Source organism: Ascaphus truei, chromosome 17 (assembly GCF_040206685.1).
Source record: "Ascaphus truei isolate aAscTru1 chromosome 17, aAscTru1.hap1, whole genome shotgun sequence".
In the NCBI taxonomy this organism is placed as follows: domain Eukaryota; kingdom Metazoa; phylum Chordata; class Amphibia; order Anura; family Ascaphidae; genus Ascaphus; species Ascaphus truei.
The window spans coordinates 328052-355724 of NC_134499.1; the positions used below are offsets into that span (position 1 = coordinate 328052).

General features: G+C 45.3%; 1 protein-coding gene across 1 annotated transcript; it reads left to right on the top strand.

Annotated features, from left to right (window-relative positions):
* The first annotated feature begins 505 nt into the window (after positions 1–505).
* NOL12 (nucleolar protein 12) lies at positions 506–27309 on the top strand. The gene is made up of 7 exons (XM_075573668.1): positions 506–790; positions 1952–2098; positions 2839–2944; positions 11950–11998; positions 21989–22131; positions 24113–24201; positions 25093–27309. The coding sequence occupies exons 2-7, from the start codon at positions 2028–2030 to the stop codon at positions 25301–25303; spliced, it is 669 nt and encodes a 222-aa protein (XP_075429783.1). The 5' UTR covers positions 506–790; positions 1952–2027; the 3' UTR covers positions 25304–27309.
* The last annotated feature ends 364 nt before the right edge of the window (positions 27310–27673 follow it).

Genomic DNA, 27673 nt, shown 5'->3' on the forward strand with positions numbered 1-27673 from the left:
CTGGATTAGAGGGTGGACATGCAAACCACTTCTAATTTACTACTCCTTTAATAATATAATCACGAACATGCTGCTTTCTATTGATGGCTAGAGGGAATCTGACCCCAGTGGTAACTCTGTGCACAGGACATACTTGAAAACGAGAGGTAACTCTCAATGTATTACTTCCTGGTAAAATATTTTATAAATAAATAAATAACTTTGTCTAGATAGTCACCCCTCTATTTTCATGTTAATTAAATTAATAATGACAATGACATGCAAATGAGGCTTTATCAGAACACTAAAGGTTGTTAAGGTTATTGCAGGGACTTAAAAAACAGTTGATGGTGTCATTTTTCCTCTCAGATGTTTATCAGGATAAATATCTTTATTATACATTTAATAGAAATAAGATATCCCATGATAATAGTATCACTTTCCAACCCTGCCCCCAATCAAGTATCCCCTCTCTCAGGGAGGTCAACCTTCATGGAAAGTAATCAGTGAGATTTGGGGTTTCTAAACCACTTCAACTTTGTATTGTTTAATGAAAAAGATCTGATGGAATGAATCTATCAAAGTGTATGAGACACAGTTGCAGAGCTCGGGAGACCAAGATGGCGTGTGCTTATTTGGGAGTACCAAGATGGCTGCAAGAGGGCCTGTATAAGTCAATATTATTATAACAATACATGCACGACATTTATACACCACCTGGCGCCTCCTGATGACATCACAAGAAAGGAACCAGGAAAAGCAGCACACGGTGTCGAATCAAATCAGAGCACGTGGTCCTGCAGCGCTGAATGTGAGTGAGGCTTTTAGTTCTCCTCTTCAAAAGTTTTTTTTACGATATCCTGCCTCCCCCATATATGCCACTGTCAGAATGTGTGTGTCTCTGTGCCCCCGCCAGGCTGTGTGTGTGTCTCTGTGCCCCCGCCAGGCTGTGTGTGTGTCTCTGTGCCCCCGCCAGGCTGTGTGTGTCTCTGTGCCCCCGCCAGGCTGTGTGTGTCTCTGTGCCCCCGCCGGCGTGTGTGTGTCTCTGTGCCCCCGCCGGCGTGTGTGTGTGTCTCTGTGCCCCCGCCGGCGTGTGTGTGTCTCTGTGCCCCCGCAGACGTGTGTGCCTCTGTGCCCCCGCCGGCGTGTGTGTCTCTGCCCCCGCCGGCGTGTGTGTGTCTCTGTGCCCCCGCCGGCGTGTGTGTGTCTGTCTGTGCCCCCGCCGGCGTGTGTGTGTGTGTCTCTGTGCCCCCGCCGGCGTGTGTGTGTCTCTGTGCCCCCGCCGGTGTGTGTGTGTGTCTCTGTGCCCCCGCCGGCGTGTGTGTGTGTCTCTGTGCCCCCGCCGGCGTGTGTGTGTGCCTCTGTGCCCCTGCCGGCGTGTGTGTGTGCGGCTTGTGTGTGTGTGTGCCTCTGTGCCCCTGCTGGCGTGTGTGTGTGCCTCTGTGCCCCTGCCGGCGTGTGTGTGTGCCTCTGTGCCCCTGCCGGCGTGTGTGTGCGTCTCTGTGCCCCTGCCGGCGTGTGTGTGTGTGCGCCTCTGTGCCCCTGCCGGCGTGTGTGTGTGTCTCTGTGCCCCTGCTGGCGTGTGTGTGTGTCTCTGTGCCCCTGCTGGCGTGTGTGTGTGTGTGTCTCTGTGCCCCTGCCGGCGTGTGTGTGTCTCCGTGCCCCTGCCGGTGTGTGTGTCTCAGTGCCCCTGCCGGCGTGTGTGTGTGTGGGGTGTCTCTGTGCCCCTGCCTGTGTCTAACAATATATATATTGTTCAGGACTTTATTGTTACATATGTATCCTCTGCTCACTAAGCACCGACCTTGGACACTTGTTCCAGTTTGCCTTCTTAAATAGATATCTATCTATCTATACTGTATATATCAAATGGATATATATATATTCACTGTCACCGCAAAAGTGTTAATCTGCTCTGTTTGCTGTTTCCTTTCTCCATCTCAGAATTATGCTTCTTTTATTTTTTTGACAGGTAACTTATTCCTAGGGAATGTGCCATCGCACTCCGGATATTAACCACGTGATATAGTGCAGGCAGCAGAGTGACCATGGGAAAGAGGAAGCAGAACAATGGCCCTGGGAGCCGGCGAGAGCTACTGTTTGATGAGGAGAAGAGACGGTAAGTGACTGGGAGGGGCGGACAGCAAGTCCCAGGATGCCCCTGGGCAACAGTAATGGATACACAATGGTGGCACAAGAAGAGGATGCAGGTTGCGATACCTTTTTAGTGGACCAACATAAAATAGGTGCCCTGTAGATAGTGTCCATGGCACCCTGTGGGGCCCCCTTATGGGGGCCGCTGTCCACTAGTTTTCTAGGAGACCACGGTAATGCAAGGAAGAAGCAATTGTATCAGGGCTCGGGGGAGCGACCATGTGATCGCTAGTGCCGGACAGTCCGTGGCAACGGAGGTAGCAGGACCCTCCGGCACTGAAGGTGTTGAGGATTACATAACTATGAATCCCAGCATGCAAATGGGTAGCAGGGATTACAGACACACTACAAGTCCCCTCATGCACTTTGGGAATGAGTGGAATACTCTTGGATTGTAAGCTATTCGGTGCAGGGATTTCCTTTCCTAGTGTCTGAGTTTGCTGCACTTATTGTATTATTTTAATTCCCTGTACTGTATTCTTTGTGAAGCGCTGAGTACACTTTTGGCGCTACTTAAATAAAGACATACAAGTCCCAGAATTCACTGGGAAGTGAGAAAGCAGTATAGGGTTTTTTATGTTTAAAACTCATACAACACACAGAGACCTTTCCCAGGGACAAGGGTCACACGTCTAGCAGCTGTCAGCTCCATGACAAAAGCCAGTTGGAACCCGCAAATGTCACCTGTCGTCTTTCTACCTGCAGCGAATATCTAACTGGGTTCCACAAGCGCAAAGTGCAGAGGAGGAAGGCGGCCGTGGAGGAGATCAAACAGAAGATCAAACTGGAGCAGAAGAAGATGAGAGAGGAGGTAATGGGCAAGAGGAGGAGGTATAATGAGTGGTTATATGGGGTAATAGGAGTTATATGGAGTAATAGGAGGAGTTATAGGGAGTGGCGGTTATATGGGGCAATAGGAGGAGCTATAGGGAGCAGTTATATGAAGTAATAGGAGGAGTTAATACACAAAAAGGAAGCGTAAAAGAGAAAAGAACCATCAGTCAATATTCCAAAGCTTTATAAATTGACTCAAAATAAAAATCATATAAAATACATGAATTAATAAAAAATTATCACATAGGATCTGTAAACCCACACAGTCTATGCACCATGATGAATTCTCAAGTCAAAACCCACAGAACTACAACTAAGTAGGTATAGGGTGCAGAAGATTGTATTACTGCTTACATATGAAGGAGAACACCACTAGTGTTAGACCGCTGGGTATCCGCAGCAGGCTGGGCTTCCGTCGTCACGTTCGCTCCCCGCTGCGTGATGACGTCACCTATGCGTTTTGCGTCATATGACGCTTCAGGAGGTATGTCCTACTTGCTCCCATGGTTGCTTTTTATAGCAAGACTGACATTTCCTCAGCCTATGGGAGTACCTTACTAAAAAAAAAAAACCTTTCCAATCAATGCCAGGTGTGGTTGACGACTTGCTAGATCGTCAGAACTGCACACAAATTAACCAAACACATTTGAACGATCCCTAATGATGCCACTATTACAAACTGGGATTACATACAATCTAAACTGTTACATAAAATGACAAAGATACTACACATATGCATCTAATAACAACATAATTCCAGTGTGAATTGTATTACTCCTGCATGGAGAATACTGATTGACCATGTGTAAAATCATATCTACAATCGAAAAGCAAATAATTAACCCAGTTAGTTGAACAGAAAAAAGGGGGGAATAGAAAAAAAAAGAAAAATTCATAAAAATGAAAAAAATGTATGATATAAATACCATTAGTAAATACTACACATGTACATCTAATAACAACATAACATAATTCCAATGTGAATTGTATTACTCCTGTATGGAGAATACTGATTGACATGTATAAAATCATATCTACAATCTGTATGCAAATAATAAACCAGTTAGTTGAACAGAAAAAAAGGAGGGGGGGGGGGGAAGAAAAAAAGTAAGATATAAACTTAATTAGTAAATACTCAAAATCAATAAAATTGATAAAAATTAGTAAAAATTACATGGATGATATTTGAAATGAAATATCGGGAAAATGCATGAACCCTATTTGAGGAATGGGGCAAGTTCTATTAGTTCATAAAGCCCACCCGGCGACTTACTCCCCAATATAAAAATCCAGTACAGGCAGTCCTCGGTTATCCGACACAATGCGTTACTCAAAATGGCGTCGGATAGCGAAGCGTTGTAAAGCGAATCACATTTTCCCATAGGAACACTGTTTAAATCAAACGTTCCGTTCCTGAAGGCATTTTTAATGCTAAAATACACAAAATATTTTACTCAAGCAATAAGATTATGCTGCACACACATACATTATGATGTAAAAATTCTATTAATTGAATCCAGAACTGTATAATAAAACTGTTAGACATGTTTTAAAGGCATAAATACATCACAAAACCTTCACACAGACTGATCTGGATGATTTCCCTGACTGTAGCTTTCTGATTGACATAATGTTGCAACTTTGCAAAGCGTCGTAAGGGCGTCGGATAAGCCATTTTTGCGTCGTAAAACCGGCCATAGGGATGCATTGGACAGCGTCGGATAAGCCATTTGTCGTAAAACGAAGTGTCATAAAACGAGGACTTACGATATTGCTCTTTGTAGGAGTTCTAACTCACGATTTCCTCTCCTGGGATCCCTTGCAACTACTTCAACCCCCCTAAAACGTAGTCCGTTACTTTTCGCTTGGTGATGGGTTAAAAAAATGCTGAGATAGAGGGAAGAAAATTCATCATCTATCTAGATTAGTTTGAGCATTTTTAATCCCATTGATATGTTCACCAATTCTAGTTTTAAGGGATCTAATCGTTTTCCCAACATATCTTAAGTTACACGGACAGGTAATTACATATTCCACAAAGGATGTGAGGCAACTGATGAAATCCGTAATCAGATGTTCCTTATTTCTAGCATCATGTATGTTTTTATCTTTTGACATGTATGCACACAGTACACATTTGCCACATATAAAATTCCCTTTGGGTTTCACTTTTCTCGATCGTAATAGGATTCGATGGCCCTTGGTAAGGACACAAACCTGTGTTTTAGACAATGTATGATGTGACAGATTATAAATCCCAAACTCTTACATTTTCTATCGTGTATTCATTTTCTGGGAGTGTTTTGTTTCTCGTCCGAGAACCTCTACCTCTGCACCCCCTGTAGGTGCTCTGTTTCTCTCTCTCAACCAAGGTAGTGGATCTGGTCCCTGGCATATTTGGGGGGCCTGAGGTTTTTTTCTTGGGTATTGCTCCCATTCCCCTGTGAAAATCATTCTCCTTATGCAAAGAACTAGAAGGAATTGGGGGATTACAGGGTTCAGGTTCATTTGGCACATTATCACTTAATGTCTGAAAAGAGTTAATAAGAGGTATTTGGTTACTATTCTCTCTCTGGGTACATATCTGATTTGAAATATTTGGTATTTAGACCATTTCTGAAAAATCTTTTCCCATAGCCATTATATCTATTGCCAGATGGATGTCTCAAATGGTTTGGGACCTGATTTTTCTTACTGTTTTTATTCCTTTTGTGGTTTTTATGGTATTGAGTGAAACCATTATTATTAGAGTGAGTTGATTGCTCCATCCTATCGTGAAAAAAAATGGGCCATTGTAATTAGGATTGGAGCGAACAGGCACATGTGATTCATCATTATTGCCATTGGAATCATTACCACCTACATCCTGATTTTTAGCCCAATCATACTGATGATTGCCCTCATAGTCCAATTTGTCCCTATTGAACTTTTTTCTTTTTGAGATTGATTTGACTAATCTCATATCCCTCAATTCTCTTCTTCAACTCCTTTACCATATGGGAGGAGATGTTCTTCCGGCATTTCCTGTATTATTTGTGCCTTTAATTCTGCTATTTGCAATGTAAAATTTTCTATTGCAATAGTTCGTTCATCTATCAGCAGTTGTATAATATCAAAGGAACATTGATCCAAAATACTATGCCACTTGTTAATAAATTCCTCCTTATCCAAGCCATAGGTAGGCAATTTGAGAATCCTTAATCCTCTAGGGATTCTTCTGGTTTTTAAGGATTGTTCTAAACCAAATCTATCCCACCAGTATCTTGTATCCATTAGCATAAGTTTTTCCAATTTGTGACATAACGCATTAAGATCTGGAATTGGGGAGACAACAATCTCACTATCATCCCTAAAATAGGTGCTAGCTTTATCTCTTCTCGTGGAGATGGCATCAAAAACTGATTGAGAAGCCATAATATAATGGCTCTCACACTAAAGGATGAAAATAGCCATAAAAAGTACTCAATAAGAATAGAGGGAGAATCTGGGTGGAAAAAAGGGAGGAAGGGGGAGGGTTATAAGGTCACACGGAACCCTCTACTGGAGAAAACGGTGATATATTCAAATTTAGGAACAACATTAAATACATTAAAAAAAAAAAAAAAAAACCATACATCATAAACACTTATTGCATTGATTGGAAGGTTAGTAAGGACAACTTGATTAATAGGCTAATTGCCTCAAGGCTGTACAAGGGAGTATCCCAATGCAATACTTAGCCTCCTTGGATAGGGAATGTCGGTTTTGCTGCAACACTGAAATTATCCAAATGTCCACAAAAAGAAATAGTATGCGCAGTCCCAAAATTCCCTCTGTATCCGTAAAAAGATGTCTTTATCCCTCTGCTGCTCCCACTCTCCCGTGATCAGTGGGGTCAAACCGGAACATACAGTACTGTATACACAAAAAGGAAGCGCAAAAGAGAAAAGAACCATCCGTCAATATTTCAAAGCAACCACTCGCGCCTACGGTTAAATAATATACCATATGGCCAGCTATTGAGAGTTCGTAGAAATTGCTCTAAAAAATCTGATTTTGACGAACAATCACAAATAATAGCTAAGAGGTTTATTGATAAGGGATATAATCCTACTACGATTGATACAGCAATCGAAAAAAGTAGGGGTTATCCTAGAGAGGAACGTTTAATTCCCAAGGCCAAAGATGTTCCATTTGGCGAGGGAAAATTTAATGGAGATACACCATTGTTTGTTTCAGGGTATTGTAATCAAGAAATTAAAATAAGGAAAATATTGCAGAAACATTGGGGTGTCCTCCATATGGACCCCGGGTTACAGAACCATTTTACTACAAAACAGCTTTTAGAAAAGCCAAAAATCTAAAAAACGTATCGGCACCCAGTGCGCTTAAAAAAAAAGTACCACGGTATCCAATTCTGGTGGTAATTTTCTTTTGAAACCCAAAGGGAATTTTATATGTGGCAAATGTGTAATGTGTGCATTCATGTCAAAAGATAAAAACATACACGATGCTAGAAATAAGGAACATCTGATTACTGATTTCATCAGTTGCCTCACATCCTTTGTGAAATATGTAATTACCTGTCCGTGTAACTTAAGATATGTTGGGAAAACGATTAGATCCCTTAAAACTAGAACTGGTGAACATATCAATGGGATTAAAAATGCTCAAACCTAGATAGATGATGAATTTTCTTCCCTCTATCTCAGCATTTTTTTTAACCCATCATCAAGGGAAAAGTAACGGACTACGTTTTAGGGGGGTTGAAGTAGTTGCAAGGGATCCCAGGAGAGGAGATCGTGATTTAAAACTTCTACGAAGAGAGCAATATTGGGTTTTTATATTGGGGAGTAAGTCGCCGGGTGGGCTTAATGAACAAATAGAACTTGCCCTATTCCTCAAATAGGGTTCATGCATTTTCCCGATATTTAATTTCAAATATCAATGTATTTTTTACTAATTTTTATCAATTTTATTGATTTTTGACTAAGAAAAGAAGCACAGGAGCGCACCAAGGTAAGGAAAAATTGTAAGTATTAAACAATAAGGCAATAAAATAACTTACATGTAAGTAAGAATAAATGAGTATCCAGGTCAACGAAATGTTCAACAGATCTGTTGAACATTTCGTTGACCTGGATACTCATTTATTGTTACTTACATGTAAGTTATTTTATTGCCTTATTGTTTAATACATTTACAAATTTTCCTTACCTTGGTGCGCTCCTGTGCTTCTTTTCTTGGTCATTCTGTTCGCCGGCGAGGTCTTCCACCAGAGTTCGTTTTTTGGAGTGAGGGGATACACTTCAAGACATGGGAGCTGCAAGAGGAGGGAGAAGAATTAATTTCTGCAACACTAGGAAGCAAGAGCGCGGACTGAACTTTCTTTTATTGATTTTGAGTATTTACTAATGGAGTTTATATCTTACTTTTTTTTTTTTTTTTTTCCCCTCCTTTTTTTTTCTGTTCAACTAACTGGTTTATTATTTGCATTTAAATTGTAGATATGATTTCATACATGGTCAACTCGTATTCCCCATACAGGAGTAATACAATTCACATTGGAATTATGTTATTAGGTGAATATGTGTAGTACAGGCATACCCCGCATTAACGTACGCAATGGGACTGGAGAATGTATGTAAAGCGAAAATGTACTTAAAATGAAGAACTACCTTTTTTCCACTTATCGATGCATGTACTGTACTGCAATCGTCATATACGTGCATAACTGATGTAAATAACACATGTGTAACAGGCTCTATAGTCTAAAAAACAAAAATACAAACCGGCGCCTAAAATTGTCCAAAGATAGTCTATTGGAGATCCAATTGGACCGGGACACACAGATCCACTTCTAGTCTTGTGCTTCCAAAGTTGTGACCACGACCGGATGTGACGTGATATGGGGAATCAAGCAGAAAAATAAATCATAGTGCAAACTGCTACCAAGAGGGACATACAGTACAAACACTAAACAAACATAAATGCGCGTTTCGTGCGTATCACTCCCTGATGAAGTGCGCATGCACACGAACTGTGTTGGATTTTACCCTCTGAGCTTCCGTCACGAACACTTGCAGGCTGCGTGCCACGCGCATCCGGTTTGTAGCAGTGAGAGAAGGATCTGCCCCCAAGCACACCCCCCAGCGATGGACGATCGAACTAGGAGGTGTTGCGGCGACGAAGCTGCTTCCAAATCAGCTCGACGCCACTGGTGGACAAGCTGCTACATTCTCATGTCCATAATCCACCGCGCATTTACTTCTGACTTGTCGTGAGTAGGATTTTGGTTTTAGAACAAACCGGACCAGCTGCCTGCTGTTGTGTTCTCAACTGTATTTTACCAATATTTGTTGCATTAAAATTAGCTCTTCCATTTAGTCAGCCTTGCCTGTAGCTGTCTCTGTTGTTTGTTTAGTGTTTGTACTGTATGTCCCCAATAGTAGCAGGTTGCACTATGTTTCATCTTTTGTTTGTTTAGTGTTTGTACTGTATGTCCCTCTTGGTAGCAGTTTGCACTATAATTTATTTTTCTGCTTGATTCCACATATCACGTCACATCCGGTCGTGGTCACAACTTTGGAAGCACAAGACTAGAAGTGGATCTGTGTGTCCCGGTCCAATTGGATCTCCAATAGACTATCTTTGGACAATTTTAGGCGCCGGTTTGTATTTTGTTTTTTTGTGTATCATGACTGACTTTGTTTTTGGGTCAGCATCTCTTGGCAGCCTTGCCTTATTATTTTAAGGTATTCAAGTGTTTATATTATTGTACACCAATAAGTATTGTTTCGTTCTTAGCGCTATTATCACCATTTCTTTTTTCTTTAGGCTCTATAGTCTCCCCGCTTGCGCACAGCTTCGGTACAGGTAGGGAGCCGGTATTGCTGTTCAGTACGTGCTGACAGGCGCATGCGTGTGCTGCTGTTTGCCTATTGGGCGATATGTCCTTACTCGCGAGTGTACTTAAAGTGAGTGTCCTTAAACCGAGGTATGCCTGTATTTACTAATGGTATTTATATCATTCATTTTTTATTTTTATGAATTTTTCTTCTTTTTTCTATTCCCCCCTTTTTTCTGTTCAAGTAACTGGGTTAATTATTTGCTTTTAGATTGTAGATATGATTTTTATTTATTTATAAAAAATGTTTTACCAGGAAGTAATACATTGAGATACCTCTCGTTTTCAAGTATGTCCTGGGCACAGAGTTATAAAAAATACATGGTTACGTTAAAAGAACAGGGTTATACAGGGAATTCACGGACATTTCATGGACAGATAAAGTTGGAAAATTGGGTACAGGGGCTAAAGGGCTTATGTGTTTCAGATAGAAATAGAGCAGCTTTAACATCAACTAACATCAGCAAACGGCTCACGCCGTTTGGCTGCGCCAAAGGCTGTGCTCCTTTTGGAGCAACGCAGATGTACGCTGGGTGGGTAAGGTTGAATCTGGTGCGTCTGTGAACAAAAAGATCTTTTCTTTACACATGGTCAATCGGTATTCTCCATGCAGGAGTAATACAATTCACACTGGAATTATGTTATTAGCTGCATATGTGTAGTATCTTTGTCATTTTATGTAACAGTTTAGATTGTATGTAATCCTAGTTTGTAGTGGCATCATTAGGGATCGTTCAAATGTGTTTGGTTAATTTGTGTGCAGTTCTGACGATCTAGCAAGTCGTCAACCACACCTGGCATTGATTGGAAAGTTGTTTTTTTTAGTAAGGTACTCCCATAGGCTGAGGAAATGTCAGTCTTGCTATAAAAAGCAACCATGGGAGCAAGTAGGACATACCTCCTGAAGCGTCATATGACGCGAAACGCATAGAGGTGATGTCATCACGCAGCGGGGAGCGAACGTGACGACGGAAGCCCAGTCTGCTGCGGATACCCAGCGGTCTAACACTAGTGGTGTTCTCCTTCATATGTAAGCAGTAATGCAATCTTCTGCACCCTATACCTGTAGTTCTGTGGGTTTTGACTTGAGAATTCATCATTGTGCATAGACTGTGTGGGTTTACAGATCCTATGTGATCTTTTTTATTAATTCATGTATCTTATGTGATTTGTTATTTTTAGCCAATTTATAAAGCTTTGGAATATTGACTGATGGTTCTTTTCTCTTTTGCGCTTCCTTTTTGTGTATATGTTCCGGTTTGACCCCGCTGATCACGGGAGAGTGGAAGCAGCAGAGGGGTAAAGACATCTTTTTACGGATACAGAGGGAACTTTGGGACTGCGCATATTATTTCTTTTAATAGGAGTTATAGGAAGCGGTTATATGGCGTAATAGGAATTATAGGGAGGTGTTTTATGGGGTAAGAGGAGGAGTTATAGGGACAGGTTATATGGAGTAATAGGAGTTATAGGGAGCGGTAATAGGAGTTATAGGGAGCGGCGGTTATATAGGGCAATAAGAGTTATAGCAAGGGGTTATATGGGGCAATAGGAGTTATATGGGGCAATAGGAGTTTATAGGGAGGGGTAATGGGAGGAGTTATAGGTAGTGGTTATATGGGGCAACATGAGTTATATTTAGCAGTTATGTTACAAAACCGTAAACACATTTTAGTTTGGCTCTGGAACTTCACTGTTATACTGTAGTCTCTCCTTGTTGGCCTGTTCATCGGAAACTGTTATTGTTACTTTATTAAAGCTCAGTAACAATAAATCCTCTGTAATCTCTTCAAAACCCACCTCTCCCACTCCCCTCCTCCCTTCGAACAGGTCTAAATGACTGAATGAGAGGGTCTTGTAGGAGTGACTCAATTCCATGCCAGGAAATACACAAATGTTATCCAACCATGAGGGGCTTGGAACGCCTTTCAGGGCAGCTTCCTGTCTGTGTCCATTTTAAATTCCCGACCTGCCAGCACATCAAAGATGACCAAGAAGTAAAATCTATCGTGTGGTGGGGATTGTCCCTATGCCAGACAAACCCCCCTCCCCCTTGTCAGGCTGTCACCCTAATACCTTCCCCCTCCCCTCTACAGAGACACAAAGAGTACATGAAGATGCTGAAGGAGAGAGAAGATGCTCTGGGTGAGTACTTTCAGGGATAAAGTACCCCCATGTTTTATATCTCACTGGAAGATAACACAACGTTACCGGGTTATAAACGTGGCATTAACTCTGTGCTAATAAGATGTAGTTTGGACGCTTTTTTTTTTTATATATAATAGCTTTGATGGCACGCGTTAACCTCAGGTAACATAACGTCCACTCCTGTCTTAAGTAGCGTCTCCTTATGGGCTCTGATCTATCAGAGCTTAGTGGATTTGGGCCTTGGTTACACCAGTAGACTTCAAAAAGTCTGAAAAGATTAGGATAAGACTCCTTGCACAGATATGAGGCCCTTTGTAGTCTGCAAGGGAAACAGCTCTGTGCTTTATGCTGGAAGTGGAGCATGTGAGAAGAAACAGGAGTTGCCACTGTGAAGGAAAATCAAGGATTCCGTGGTGTGTGATGTAAGTTGAAGACAGATCCCCGTGCTGCTGGGTGCATGGAGTCACTCCCCAATAACTCCTAAACGAGAGAGCCCTTAGGTTTTTCTCAAGCGATAAAAAAATATGCACACAGCGCACCGGGGGTTCAGTACAAATATATTTATTGCAGGTCCTCTGAACCTGACTGATTAAATTATATTTTGTTTTAGATTTGTTATTTTAACAGTCACCTTTGGTGACAAATGAAGCTAGTGAAACAGACCATTAATATGTGTGTCAAAAGCTAACTAAAAAAAAAACCACATTGCTGCATGTGCCATACACATGTTGATCAAATGGCAATATTGTATTGTATGTCTTTATTTATATAGCGCCATTAATGTACATAGCGCTTCACAGTAGTAATACATGTGGTAATCAAATAAATAACAGATAATATAGATAACAGAGAATAAGTGCTTCAGACATAAAAGTAACATTAAGGAAGAGGCGTCCCTGCCCCGAGGAGCTTACAGTCTAATTGGTAGGTAGGGAGAACGTACAGAGAAAGTAGGAGGGAGTTCTGGTAAGTGCGTCTGCAGGGGGCCAAGCTTTATGTATCGTGTTCAGAATATCCACTGTGCTATTCATATGCTTCTTTAAGCAAGTGTTTCTTAAGGTGAGTCTTAAAGGTGGATAGAGAGAGTGCTAGTCGGCTACTGAGGGGAAGGACATTCCAGAGGTGTGGGGCAGTCAGTGAAAAAGATTTAAGGCGGGAGAGGGCATTAGATACAAAAGGGGTAGAAAGAAGACATCCTTGAGAAGAACGCAAGAGTCTGGATGGTGCATAATGAGAAATTAGGGCTGAGATGTAAGGAGGGGCAGAAGAGTGTAAAGCTTTAAAAGCGAGGAGAAGAATGGAGTGTGAGATGCGGGATTTGATCGGAAGCCAGGAGAGGGATTTCATGAGGGGAGATGCTGAGACAGATCTAGGAAAGAGTAGAGGGATTCTGGCAGCAGCATTTAGGATAGATTGTAGGGGAGACAGGTGAGAGGCAGGAAGGCCGGACAGCAGGAGGTTACAGTAATCAAGACGGGAGAGAATGAGGGCCGGAGTCAGAGTTTTGGCAGTCGAGCAACGGAGGAAAGGGCGTATCTTTTTTTTTTATAACTTTGATTTTATTGGGTGAAATACATCATACATGGTAACACCTTCCATTGTCCACAGTGACATTACCGCATTTAGTTTTCTCTTTTCTTTTTATATAATCAACCAAAAACTGGACATACTAGACTCACAAGACGAACAGGGGGACAAGACACACCAACTAACTAGTTGGGAAGGAAGGGGGGGGGAGGAGGGGGGTGGTAAGGCTACAGAGGTGTACCACCTATCATCTTCCAATTGGACGCCGTGTGTGTACTTTTAGTGTAGGCTTCTCTTCCGAGACCATTGACCCCCTCTCTCCTACTGTTACCTCTCTGGCTGCCTCCTGCTCTCGGGGCCTATCGTGACCTGAATCCCTCTCAGTATCTGGGTTCTCTGTCGCTAAGTTGTCGTGGATCCCTTTCATTACCGGAGAACGCATTTCACGCTTATCATTGCAGAATTGTGGTGATATCTATTCCCGGGATGTCAGTCTGTGCCAGCCGGGGATCCCAGACTTTTAGAAAATTTGAGCCGGTGTCGTTGACCAAACTCGTCAACTGTTCCATCCGGCAAACAAACCAAATTCTATTTCTAATCTTGGGAATAATTGGAATCTCCGGTTGTTTCCATACTGCTGCGATCTCGCACCTGGTGGCTGTGGCCAGGTGTGCGATCAATTTATGTGTGGCGTTTGATAGCCCCTCGACTCGTCTGCCCAATAGGAACAGCCACGGGTCTAAGGGGATCTCCACTTCTAGCAGTCTTTGAAGCCAATCTTTAATTTCCTCCCAAATCGGGTTCACCTTCGTACAAGACCACAGCATATGGAATAAGTCCGCTCTCTCTCCGCACTGTTTGGGGCAGAGCGGAGAGTAGCCTTTTACAAATTTAGATAATTTAGCGGGCGTGTAATACCACCTCATCAGGACTTTATACGCGTTCTCCTTTAATGTGGTACAGATGGAGCTTTTGGCCGCCGCCTGCAGGATCCTATCCCAGTCCTCGTCTTCTAAAGTCTCACCTAGGTCTGCTTCCCACTGTCTCATATAGGTAAGTTTGGGTTGGTCGTCCGTCTCCGGGCACACTACTTCCCTGTACATTCTAGATGTTAGTCCCCTTGTGTCCGTATCTCTTGAACAGAGCTGCTCAAAATTTGTTCTCCGGGGCCGAATTGGGGCTTCATTGTAGAAGGCCCTGACCTGGAGGTATCTAAAGAATTCAGTGTTTGGTATGTTTTTCTCCTCTTTAATATGATCAAATGTTTTGATGTATTGCCTGCCCTCCAGATCGTTTAGGCGGAGATACCCTGCTTGAATCCATTTTAAGAAAATAGAGATATCCATACCTGGAGCAAAGTTTGGGTTCCCCCAAATGGGAGTCAGAGAGTTCAGGGATGTGAGATGGCACTTGAACTTAACCGCGTCCCAGACCTTCAAGGAGCTGACCATGGTCTGAGGAGTCCGCATAGCGGCCCGACTTTTTTTGGGCAACCAAATTAGGTTCTTAATATCTACTGGTGTGCAGCATTCTTTTTCTAATGCTACCCACCTCCGAAGGTTCGGGTCTGTGTGCCACTGCACAATCGGGCTCAACTGGGCTGCCTTGTAGTAAGCGAACAAGCATGGCACCCCCAACCCTCCTCTCAAGGTCGGCCTCCTCAAGATCGCTTTGCTAATTCGTGGGCTTTTCTTATTCCAGATAAACTTTGTTATTAAGGACTGAAGCGAGAGGATATCATCTTTTATCAGGGGGATCGGGAGGGCCTGGAAAAGATACAGCACTCGTGGCAGGAGATTCATCTTAACGCTATGAATACGGCCTATCCACGAGATACTGCACTCCGCCCATCTCCGGAGATCCTCTCGGAGAGTCCGAAACAACCTGGGATAATTTGCTTTATATAAAGCCTTATACTCTTTTGTGATGTATACCCCTAAATATTTGATCATAGAGGGTTGCCATTTAAAATTAAAATTGAGTCCAATTAGTTTTTCTACTGGTTTAGATAAATTTATATTGAGGGCTTCCGACTTGGCCTGATTAATTTTGAACCCAGAAATTTGTTTAAAGGACCCCAGAATTGAGAAGACATTGGGCAGGGAGGTGAGAGGTTGTGATAATGTCAGGATCACATCATCCGCTTAGAGCGCCACTTTGTGTGATTGCCCTTTTACAGCTATGCCCGTAATATCCGGGTTGTTTCTGATATGTGCCGCCAAGGGTTCTACGCATAGGGCGAACAGCAAGGGGGACAACGGGCATCCCTGGCGTGTGCCGCTCCTAATTGGGAATTGCTCCGAAGGGAACCCCTGGTGTCTCACCCTTGCCGTTGGCCCCTCGTATAGGGCCATGATGGCCTCCAAGAGGCGTCCCTCAAAGCCGAATGCCCCAAGCGTCCCCCTCAAGTAGGGCCAATCGATTCTATCGAAGGCTTTCTCAGCGTCCAGACTTAGTACCATTGACGGGATGTTCTGTTTCTGTGCCAAATCCACCAAATCTATTATCCGTCTGGTGTTGTCTGCCGCTTGCCTTCCTCCGATGAACCCCACCTGATCTGGATGAACTAACCTGGGGAGGACGATACCCACTCTATTAGCTAGTAATTTGGAGTAAATGTTCACATCCGTATTTATCAGCGAGATGGGCCGGTAGCTCTTACAGTCTGCCGGGTCCTTACCAGGTTTATGGATCAGGGAGATAGACGCCTGAAGCATTTGAGCTGGGAAGCTCGCCCCCTTGTGTGCGTATAGTTTGTATATGGTAATTAGGGATTTTGTTTTGGAGTCGATTTGCTAACAGGGTGTCCGGCTTGTTCGCTTTCTCAAAGTACCTACGCCTGGACCAGCTCATCTCCTTTTCTGCCCGGGAAGCCAGTCTTATATTCAACTGCTGTTTGGTCTCTGCTAGTGCACTTAGTGTGTCTTTATTCCTTGAGAGCTTGTGTTCCTTTGTTAGGGTCGCTAGTTTGTCTTGTAGGACTTTTATCTGTTTCTCCTGATCCCTCCGGCGCCTAGCAGCTAGGCACATGAGGGAGCCTCTGAGAGTCGCCTTGTGGGCCTCCCATAGAGTGGTGTCGGACGAGACACTCCCCACGTTCTCAGAGAAGAAATCCGTGATCCTCTCACCAACTTCTCTCTGAATGTCTGGGATTTTTAGTAACAGCTCGATTAGCCTCCAGTTTGCTCCAGGTCTGTCTAGTAAATTTAGCGTGCACCGCAGCTCAATGGGTGCGTGGTCGGACCACGAAATATCGTGGATCCCCGTGTGGGAGACCACTGGGACCAGTCTATTGGATACGAGGAAGTAGTCTAGCTGGCTGTATCGGTTGTGGGGGTGGGAGAAGAAGGTATAATCTCTACTTTGGGGATGCTGTTCTCGCCATATATCTACCAATTGGCAATCTTTTAACCCCTGTGTGATCTGCTGCACATCTAGCTTAGGGGGGAGACTAGCAGCCGTGCATCTGTCTAGTTTGGGATTCAGTGTCCTGTTGAAATCACCCGCTATGATCATGTTTCCCTTTGCTTCCTTTTGTAGTTTACGGAAGAAAAGGGAAAAGAAATCTGCCGAGGTTTCACAGGGTGCATAAACTGATGCTAGCGTAAGCGGTTTTCCTTGGATTGCTCCCACCAGAATTAGAAATCTGCCCTCTCTATCTGACACCTTTTTCTCGATTGTGAAATCTATCCTGTTGTGTATGGCTATCGCTACCCCTCTTTTTTTCACTTGAGCGGATGCTAAATGTACTACACGAAATTCTTTGTCTAAAAATTTTGGGTAACTGTCCCTAGAGAAGTGTGTCTCTTGGAGAAAGAGATCGGCTTTAAGTCGCTTGTAATCTCTGAGGGCTAGCTTGCGCTTCGCCGGACCGTTAAAACCTTTAACGTTGTGAGAGATACATCGGACCTCATTATTCATAATACTTTATTTGTGACCTTATTCCGCCGGAGTAGTCCTGGGCCATTCTGGGTTCTCTGGAAGGCGTGGAGTTCCCGAGCTCTGTCTCCTTCTGTCCTTTGCAGCTTTTCTTCTGCGCCTTGCTAGGGGGGAGGGGTACGTGGAGGTGGAAAGTGATACAGAGGGAAAGCACATCAGGGGATACAACAGAAAGACCACAACACAAATACATGCAAACATATAATACTATGGTATCGGCTCCAGGACTTCCCTGTCCCACAGCCCATCCCAATGCCTATCGGACAGGGGCATTAGCGGGTCCCAGACCTCGCCCCCCCCTCTCCCCAAAGGACTTTAGTCGGATCTGGGGGCCCATCCCACTTCCCGACCCAGTTGAGGTTTATGCCGACTCCGGGGTAGTCCATCCGGCTCCCACCCCGTGTCCGCGCTCAATTTACACCCTGATTGGTAACTGGGGTTACCCCCCTTACATGTCTCGCCAGGCGTGTCTACAGTCTCTCTTGTCCGGCTGCCCGCCGTAGTCTAGTCTATAGATTCTCAACCTGCGGATGCCCTCTGCCTCGTCCTATCTAGCTCTGCCTCGCCCTTCTCTGAGCCTAGTCCTCTTTACCTTTAAACTCTCTGACAGATCGTCGATTGTTTCTCTCTCACTTCCCCCTGCCAACCTCGAACTTCCTTATACCTTCCGCGTCCTACTCCCTACTCTCCCCACCTCTCCATCTCCATTCCACTGCTCCCTTACCCCTTTCTCTCTCCCTACTTGCTTACCTTCCTTTCCCCTCTTAATCCGTAACTTACTTCTCCCATCCGTGTCACATCCTCCTCATCTCGCTTTCCTTCCCTCTAACCTACTTCCGTTCGCCACTCCATTTGTCTCCCTCCCTCCTCTTTCACTACTTCCCCCTGCTTTTCTGCTCTGTCCCCCCTTCCTCTTGCTATCTCACTTTCCTCGCCTTGCTATCCCCCCTGTTCCTAATGTGCGGCGACTAGCTCCGTGTGGCCATCCGGTGCAGCGTCCCTGGTTCTTGAGGCAGCTCCGGCGCGTACATTCACCAGGTGATGACGTCATCTGGCTCCGCTGCTGCCTCATCCAAGATGGCGTCGGTCTTCGCAGTTCTGGCTGGGGCAAATATCCGGTTTCCTGTTTCCGGCCGCCATCTTGGAAGATGCCCTGCCACGAGGAGGAGGTGGTGCGTGCTCTCTTCCCGCCGTTGGAGTCCTTCCGCAATCTGCGCCCCACGCTGGCACTCACCACGCTCCAGCTCCGCCGTCATCTTCCGCCACTTGCAGGTAAGCTCAAAACGATTTATTTTGCAGAGATTATGTATTTTTCCTTCTCCCAGCGCATGGCTTTTATTCGGCATTGGTCTTTATAGATGTGACTGTCCTTAGACCCATCGCTGGCACTTGTCTCTCCGAGGATCCTGTGGCGGGCAATTCAGTCTCTGTTGCAGGACTGGGTCAACGTAGACTCTTATTTGGCGGGCTTTATATCCACTTAGGCGGGCAGTCTCGGGGGATAACTACCGGACATTGTAACTTTGGCAACAACTGTAAAACTTTTAATGAGTGCAACCGTGCGCCTTTGTGGGGCTACCACCGCTGCTTCTCAGCGCTTTTTCCCCTTCGCTTTTGGTGAGCCATTCCCTCCACTCCATTCTGGCTCTAGCGCCGCTGCCTCATCCACAGCCTGCGCCGGGGCATCCCTTAGACCCAGCTTCGCCAGGAACTCCGGGCCCTCCGTGGGGTCTTTCATGTTGAATGACCTCCCGTTCCTTGTCACTTGTAACTCGAACGGGAAGGTCCATCTGTACCGCACGTTTTGGTCGCGGAGGACCTTTGTGAAAGGGAACAAGTTGCGGCGCCTGAGTAGTGTGGCAGGAGACAGGTCTTGGAACACTAGCATCTTGTTGCCCTCAAAGTCCACTGATGCCAGGGGCCGAGTTTGCCGCAGTATGGCCTCTTTCGTGGTGAAAAAGTGCAGCCTTATAATAATGTCCCGCGGTTGTTCGTTTTGTACCGGGCGCACCCGGAGGGCCCTATGGCATCTATCTAGGGCCAGGGCGTCCCTGTTAAGGTCGGGGAGGAGGGTCTCCATCCATCTGGTGATATATTCGTTGCAGTCTCCCACCTCCTCTGAGACCCCCCGGATCCGCAGGTTGTTCCGCCTGTCCCGGTTCTCTGCGTCTTCCTGACGCTCCCGCAACTCGTCTATTTGCCTCTGCAGGTCCCCCGTTTTTTTATCAGTTTTTTTGACAACCTTTATTGTTTGGTCCACCTTTCTCTCCAAGTCGTCCGTTCTCGTGCCTAACTTCACCACATCTCGCTTAACTTCTTTAATTTCCGCCTGCAGGAGTGACTTGAGGTCGTTGTATAGCCTCTCAAAGTCACATCTCCTAACAGGCAGCAAAGCTTGGTTGCTGGGGCCCTCTTCCTCACCTAACTCCGTGTCTGTGTCCGGGTTTGAAGATGGCGCCATTTCTTCCAGGCCCCCGCTTGTGCCAGCTCCGCCAAAATAAGCCCGAACATCCGCCGATTTCAGCTTTTTCTGGGTGCTTGGTTTTTTCGGGGCCATCCTGGGGTATTCAGAGGGGATGCCTGCTATGATTGGTTTGCGATACTTTATTTTTTGGGGTGTTTTAAAAGTATTTCTATTATGCGCGGCACGGAGCTAGAAACTTAAGCTGCCATCTCCGTGTCCTTCGCGCATGCGCCTCCGAAAGGGCGTATCTTTGTTATATTGCGGAGGAAAAAGCGACAGGTTTTAGAAATGTTTTGAATGTGAGGGGTGAATGTGAGAGTGTAGTCAAGTGTGACCCCTAGGCAGCGTGCTTGGGCTACTGGGTGAATGATCGTAGTTCCAACAGTAATGTGGAAGGAGGTAGTAGGGCCAGGTTTGGGAGGAAGTATGAGGAGCTCTGTTTTAGCCATGTTGAGTTTAAGGCGGCGGAGGGCCATCCAGGATGATATAGCAGAGAGACATTCAGAAACTTTGGTTTGTACAGCAGGTGTAAGGTCAGGTGTTGAAAAGTATATTTGTGTGTCGTCCGCATAGAGGTGATAATTAAACCCAAAGGATGTTATTAGGTCATCTAGAGAGAATATATACAGAGAAAAGAGAAGAGGTCACAGGACAGAGCCCTGGGGTACCCGAACAGAGAGATCAATAGAGGAGGAGGTGTTGGCAGAAGAGACACTGAAAGTACGATGGGAGAGGTAGGATGAGATCCAGGACAGAGCTTTGTTCCGAATACCAAGAGTATGGAGAATGTGAAGGAGAAGAGGGTGGTCCACGGTGTCAAATACTGCAGAGAGGTCAAGTAATATGAGCAGAGTGAAATGACCTCTGTCTTTGGCAGCATGGAGGTCGTCGGTTATTTTAGTGAGGGCTGTTTCCGTGGAGTGAGCAGTGCGGAAGCCAGATTGTAGTGGGTCTAGGAGAGAATAGGTGTTGAGGAAATGGAGCAAGCGAGAGAATACAAGATGTTCAAGGAGTTTAGAGGCAAAAGGCAGGAGGGAGACAGGTCGATAGTTAGAAAGACAGGTAGGGTCAAGCTAGCTGTTTTTGAGTAATGGTATGACTGTTGCATGTTTGAAGGAGGATGGAAAGGTCCCAGAGCAGAGGGAGGAGTTAAAAATGTGTGTGAGCGTAGGGATTATAGTAGGAGCAAGAGGTTTTAGGAGATGGGAGGGAATGAGGTCAAGAGGGCAAGTGGTAAGGGGAGAAGAGGTGATCAACAGCGACACATCCTCCTCTGAGACAGTGGAAAAAGAGTCAAGGAAGGCAGGAGGAGAGTTAGGAAGAGGTGTAGGATGGGAGGAAGAAACAGAGGGGATGTTCTAACGTATGGATTCCACCTTTTCCTTAAAATAGTCAGCAAAGTCCTGAGTGGAGATGGAGGAAGGAGAGGCAGCTGAGGGTGGTTTGAGTAGAGTATCAAAGACAGAGAACAGTCGGCGTGGGTTAGACTTGTGCGTGTCGATTAGTGAAGAAAAGTAGGCTTGTTTAGCTTGCGAGAGGGCAGAGTTGAAACAGGATAGCATAAATTTGTAGTGAAGGAAGTCTGCGAGAGTATGAGATTTCCTCCAGAGGCGTTCAGAGGAACGAGTGGAGGAACGCAGCATGGGCAAGAAAATAAAAGATACAAAATGTACCACCGAGAAGGGGGGGTAGTCACTGACCATGAAGTTGGAATGGCGGGAAGCCAAGAAGACGCTAATATCTGTCCGGACTGCACCTTCACTTGGTAGTGCGGATCCTCCGCTACCACTTACTGGTCTCTGCCCCAGCCTATGGGTGTCCGTGCTGGAACAGCCTCACGTGACCAACGCATTTCGCAGCAGCGTGCTTCGTATGGGGAGTTGCCATGTGGACACTACTGCAGGCTTTGGGCTTTCTATAAATCGAAATGAAAAAGTCAGGAAATTAAAATAACAGTTCTGTAATCCACTGGAAAGGCGGTCAAATGGAGTTCATTTTTTGGAGGGGGGGAAGAGAGGAGGCACGCCTATAGAAACACATTTTTGCTTCTCCCGCAGAGGAAGCGGATGAGCTGGAACGATTGGTCACCTCCAAAACGGAGTCTGTTCAGTACGATCATCCCAACCACACAGTCACAGTGACCACAGTCAGCGACCTGGACCTGTCCGGCGTGTGTCTGCTGGGTCCAGACAGAGAAGAGGTACGACGGAGGGTTTGGGATATTGGTGGATCCGCACCCAGGAATAGGAAGGGCTTTAAAATAGCGGTACTGAGCTGGTATGTAGAAGGAAGGAGAACAGCCATCCGCATCCAAGGTGCAAAAAATGAATATGGGCAACTCCAAATGAGATATAAAAAAAAATAGTACTTTATTTAATCAGCTTGGCAATGGGGTAGGACAATGCACCAACGCGTTTCGTCCCGCAGGACTTTCTCAAGGTGTCTGAGCTGGACATGGGAAATATGCAGGGGGGAGAGGGGGGCCATGTCATTTAATGTCCTGCGTAATAATTGTGCTTTAAGGGTGTGATGTTTCTGCAATTTAATCCTTTTTATTTCTAATAAGTAGAATTGTAATTGTGTGAAAAAATAAAAATCCGTGGTCATCCTTAGTACCATAACATGCTGACCTATAAAGCGGCAGTCCTGTATAGCAGGGGAACGTGAGATTTCCTGGGGGGCGTGGCTGTTACAGACGTCCCACGCTCTCCCCAAGGCATTTAAATTAAATGCTGGGGGACTGCGCAAGGCTTCTGTAACTTCCTCTGTACCTCTAACTGGTCTTCAACGACACATCGCCATGGTAACCTGGTGTCAAATGACACCGGGAGAAAACGTTGCGCACCCCTGCTATATAGTGGGATAGAGTAACGTTATGTAGATTTGTGTTCCTCTTAAAGAAGCAATCCAAGCAATAACCTACATGTATTAATCAGGTCTGTAGTATGCAGTGATATTTACTGTATATATTTTTTTTTTGTTTTTTTCAACTCTTAATGTTATTTGTAGTGAGGTTTAGTATACTGAGCATCCTTTTGTTTCTATCGCTGGCTTTAGTCCTCATCCCCAGCAGTGCAAGATCATTGCAACACTTTCCTATTTGTGATCATTTGTTGCGAATGATCCCTGCAGTTTCAGCTGCAAACTGTAACAATAAATGTTACCTTAGTAATATAAGAATACGTTGTAGTTACTGACTGAAGGTTTGATTAAAACTGAAAGGCAGCCATTTAGTGAACCCTGGGAACAGGATCTTTGCTGATCGATCAGCGGGTTAGGTAATGTTTTCAATAAACAATTCAAAGGCGGCATGTATTTAAAAAATTAAATACATAAAATTATATAAGTGCCGTATGGGCAGCCTCTTGCTGTAAAAACAATGCTACAAGTATTTTCTAATAGTACAGAACCTAATATTTTATTTATTTATTTTAAAGTACACATGTAGGATATTGCGTGGTCTGCAGCTTTAAGAATGTATCTTTTGGTTATATTTTTGAATTTCTTAAATGAGTTTGTTTCTATTTTCTAATAACGCTGCCAACATTCGCCAAATAGAACACGGAAGGGGAATGGCTTGATTGGACAGATCTCATTCAATACACAGCAGCTTTCAAACAGTCTTATCACACACAATATTTGGTACAGACTGTAAAACCCCACGGTTCAAAATGTATTTTAAAATACTTAAACATGTCTGATTTGTATCCAAATGGTGCCAAGTCTCTACATTTAGCCTACATAACGTATCCCTACTTTTGGTCCAATTTGGGAGTGACACATTAGCAGGGTGATAATAGGGTTAACCTTGTGCAGGAGTGGCCAACTCCAGTCCTCAAGGGCCACAAACAGGCCAGGTTTTTAGGATATCCCTGTTTCAGCACAACTGGCTCATTCAACGACTGAGCAGTTGACTGAGCCAGTTGTGCTGAAGCACGGATATCCTGAAAACCTGACCTGTTGGTGACCCTTGAGGATTGGAGTTGGCCACTCCTGTCCACAGTCTCGGACTAAAGGTTATAATGGGATTTCTGGTTGTTGACCTGCTGGTGGGATCTTTTAGGATTAGGATGACTTGTTTTTTCGCCCATTATATGATCTTGAGGGTGAGAGGGGGGGGGCATATAAAGGTGACACGCAGCATGCCGGTGTAGGTAACATGTCCATCTCTTCTCGGACAGGAGGAAAAAGAGGGGGGAGAGGACGGGCTGCAGGCCAAATCTTCTGCATCGTTACCCAAAAAGTCCGGGGACCCTCTCCTGTCCAAACGGTATGTGGTACATATATATGGGGTCTCTGGTAAGAGAGGGGTCGGATTTGGGATTAGAAGGCCGGCCTGTCTGTAAACTCTGACATTGAGTATGTGGGAAACTGCATCTGCTGCTTCTCGAGGAGAAATAATGCATTGTTTATTAGAGTTGGGTTAATATGGCAATATTGTCATCAGGATTGCAATAAGATCGGTAATTTAATATTATACATGCTGGAATTCTTATCTCCATTTATCTCCATCGGTTTTATTGAAATTTTTACAAATGTTTTAACTCTGTGTTTTAGTTATTTACTACCGTACAAAGCTTGTGTTCCTTTTTTTTTTTTTTTTTTTTTTTAATGTGCTCGCACACCTGGAATTTTTTTTATTGGGGATGTCTTCATCCAGCACTGGATCGACAAGAGCTATATCTATATCATAAAATTAAGCCTTGTCACCCCACTGCTGGATGAAGCCTCCCCAATGATCTTCCAGATATTGCGGTTGCAGCCTCTCTTCCTCACATTGGTTTCTGATTTTCATCCTCCCATGTTACTTTTGGTCGTCATCTTGGTCTTTTAATTTCTCTTGGAATCCAGTTGAGCTCCATCTTTGTCCAACGATACACTTCCATTGTGTCTCGGAGTGTTCCATCAGTGTATTCTACCCGTGCTCACGTTTGGATGTGAAAGTTGGACCCTAAATGCGAAAATAATTAAGTAGTATGGTGGGTATTACCCGAAGAGACAGGAAAAAGAATTAATGGGTTTGAAATCATTGGGGAGACTTGATCCAGCAGTGGGCAGACCAGGGCTGGAGATGATATTGTTGAGCGATTTTGATTCCGGTGTGTGAGCCCACGCACACAGTGATTCTATGTGTTTTATTCTATATCCCCTCTCTCCGCAGGATCTGCTCTCTCAACGCGTCGCTCCACTCGCGCAGCCAGAGCAAATCCACTAAGCGCCCGGCACGGACGCAAGATGGCAAGAAGAAGCCGCCGCCGCGTGGGAAGCCGCAAGATGGCAACAAGAGGCAGCCACGGGGGAAGAGCACGGGACGCACAAGCAAGGCCCAGCGCCGGAGACAGACGGGGAAAACGGGGAGGAACAGAGACTGACGAGGAACTTTACCCCAGGACGAGAAGTAACCCCTTCCCCACCGGCAAGACCAAGGAGTGTGACAATGTTGGCTCTGAAGCCCCAGATCCACCACATGAGATGCTCGTGAACCCCCTACAAAGGCCAACGAAGACCCGACTCCACAAACTGACGCACAGCGGGAGGAAAGAGCAAAGAGACGCAAGGCGACAGTCCAAGTAGTCGTGTAGCTCTAAATGTTTTTTGATGGATATACAGTTAACCCCATCGCTGCTAGAGGTGCCTGCAAGGCATTTTCGCAGGAATTAAATGATTGTGTTAAAGGAGCTTTTTATTAAAAATCCTATTCATTTTTTTTTTAATAAATCATTTGTGTATTAGAGAATACTTACTGCATTTTTTCTCCACTCTTTATGCCTATATATATATCCACACACACACCCCACCCCACACACACACCGTTTTACTATATTAAGCTTCCTTGGGTTGTTTATTGCAAACGTTTAGGATGTTGCAGCACATCCTCTTTTGGCATTGGTGGCCATATTGTGTGCCCCGGGAAGCAGGATCTTTGCCGATCGATCATGGGAGAACGGAGCGATGGGCAGCTTAGATCAGGGGTGCGCAAACTTTTCCCCTCCAACCCCCTGCCTGCTCACGCCCCCCCTCTTTTTACCTTGTTTCTGACATCACTACGTCATGTTGCCATGGCAATGCAACGTGATGTGAAATGACGGCTTGTTGTCATGGAGACCCGTCACCGGAAACCAGGTAAGCGAATTACAGAGACCTTGCGCGGTCCCCCGGCATTTCATTTAAATGCTTTGGGGAAGAGCGCGGGGCCCCAGTAAGCGCTGCAACCAGAAAATCATGTGACACCCCTAGGGGCAGGCCCCCCAGTTTGCGCACCCCTGGCATAGATCATGGCATCGCCTTAAAGGCAACAAACGGCCGCATTTATTGAAACGGGTAAGAGGAAATTAACACTTAGTGTCCCCCAGGGCGCAGCTACAAAGTCACTGGGTCTGGCACTCCAGGCGTCCCGTATACAATGATGATGCCACGGCGCAGATTAGCAGGAAGGGGTGAGTATTGGGGGGGTAGTATATATTCATGCTGTTCCTTAGTGTTTGGTAGCCTTCACCTTGAGAAAGGCAGTACTACACTGGCGACACACTTTATTGAAGTGTGGCCAGTTCCGCAAGCCGGGAGATTTCCCTGCTTGCAAGTGGCAGCCCCTCGGCGTGCCGCGCGTCTCCGATGCGCGGTCAAGCGTCATCGGGTGCCTGCGCCCCCTGCACGCGCGTCCAGGGCTCCCCGAGGGAGCCCTGGTGTCCCGCGATGTGGGGGACGGCGGCAGGGGGTTCCGGGGGACCCGGCGGACCCGGAGAGGAGAGGGGGAAGCCGCGATCGGCGGGCCTCTCCTCCGCTGCTTCGGCGCGCGCCCGGCACCCTCCGGCGCGCGCCAGGTAACTGCTGCGGCCGAGAACGGGCAAATGCTCGAATAAACTCGGCCGCAGCAGTATACTGCCAAAACGTTGGTCTTTATGGCACATTAAGCCTTCTTGATGATTTAGACCGTGTGCCTGTTTCTTCATTGTATACTGGGTCATATTGGGACTTCAGGAGCTCCCCAGAACCAGCGCACCGGCAGCCAAGTACCCCACCCCAGTTACCTATGTGACTGAGTGCGTGTCTCATCCTCTGTATACTCCAGGCGTCCCCCCCATAAGGTACAAGTTACGTTAGTGCAATCCCGCCCAATTTATGGAATTCAAAACATTCACTGGTAGTTGCGGTTTCTTATAGGCCCGTGGGACATGCAATGTGGTGGCTATTTTAAAAGGGAGGATGGGGGAAAATACCGGCACTTCGGAAATATATCTCGGGAACTGGAGTGGTTTCCGGAGTTAAAAAGTAGGGGCGGATTTCTCCTGACCCCCCCCCCCCCCCTGTTCAAATGCTGTATATGAAAATAAATGTAAAATGTACAGGTGCTTTTAAATAAAGTTGGTCTATTTGCAAACGTTGAGACTCCCTCGGTTCCTCTGACATGCAGGGGACGTGCGGGAACATTGTACTTTTTTAAATGACATTTTCAATGACCGCTTTAAAAATTCTGTTTGAACAAAGCCAGTTACGTTCCCTAATCGTGCTCAGAACATTTCACAGGTTTTTTTTTGGTGGTAATTAAAGAAACTTTCAGCGAACAAAACGTCTCTTTAAATCGGTTTTGATGAACAAAAGCGTCCAAACGCGACGCTGCATACTAATGAAACCCTTCCCCCCTGCTGCCAATCATGGACAAGGGGGCGGCGGCCTCTGTTTAAAAGGCCCCGGGGGCTTTGTGTGTGTGTATGGAGAACGAACGCAGAGATCGGTATGATGCA

Excerpts from the sequence above, each read along its gene's own strand:
- NOL12 (XM_075573668.1), top strand. The coding sequence starts at position 2,028 with ATGGGAAAGAGGAAGCAGAACAATGGCCCTGGGAGCCGGCGAGAGCTA. Across the intron at positions 2,099-2,838 it reads TTTGATGAGGAGAAGAGACG|CGAATATCTAACTGGGTTCC; the intron begins GTAAGTGACTGG and ends TTCTACCTGCAG. Across the intron at positions 2,945-11,949 it reads AGAAGAAGATGAGAGAGGAG|AGACACAAAGAGTACATGAA; the intron begins GTAATGGGCAAG and ends TCCCCTCTACAG.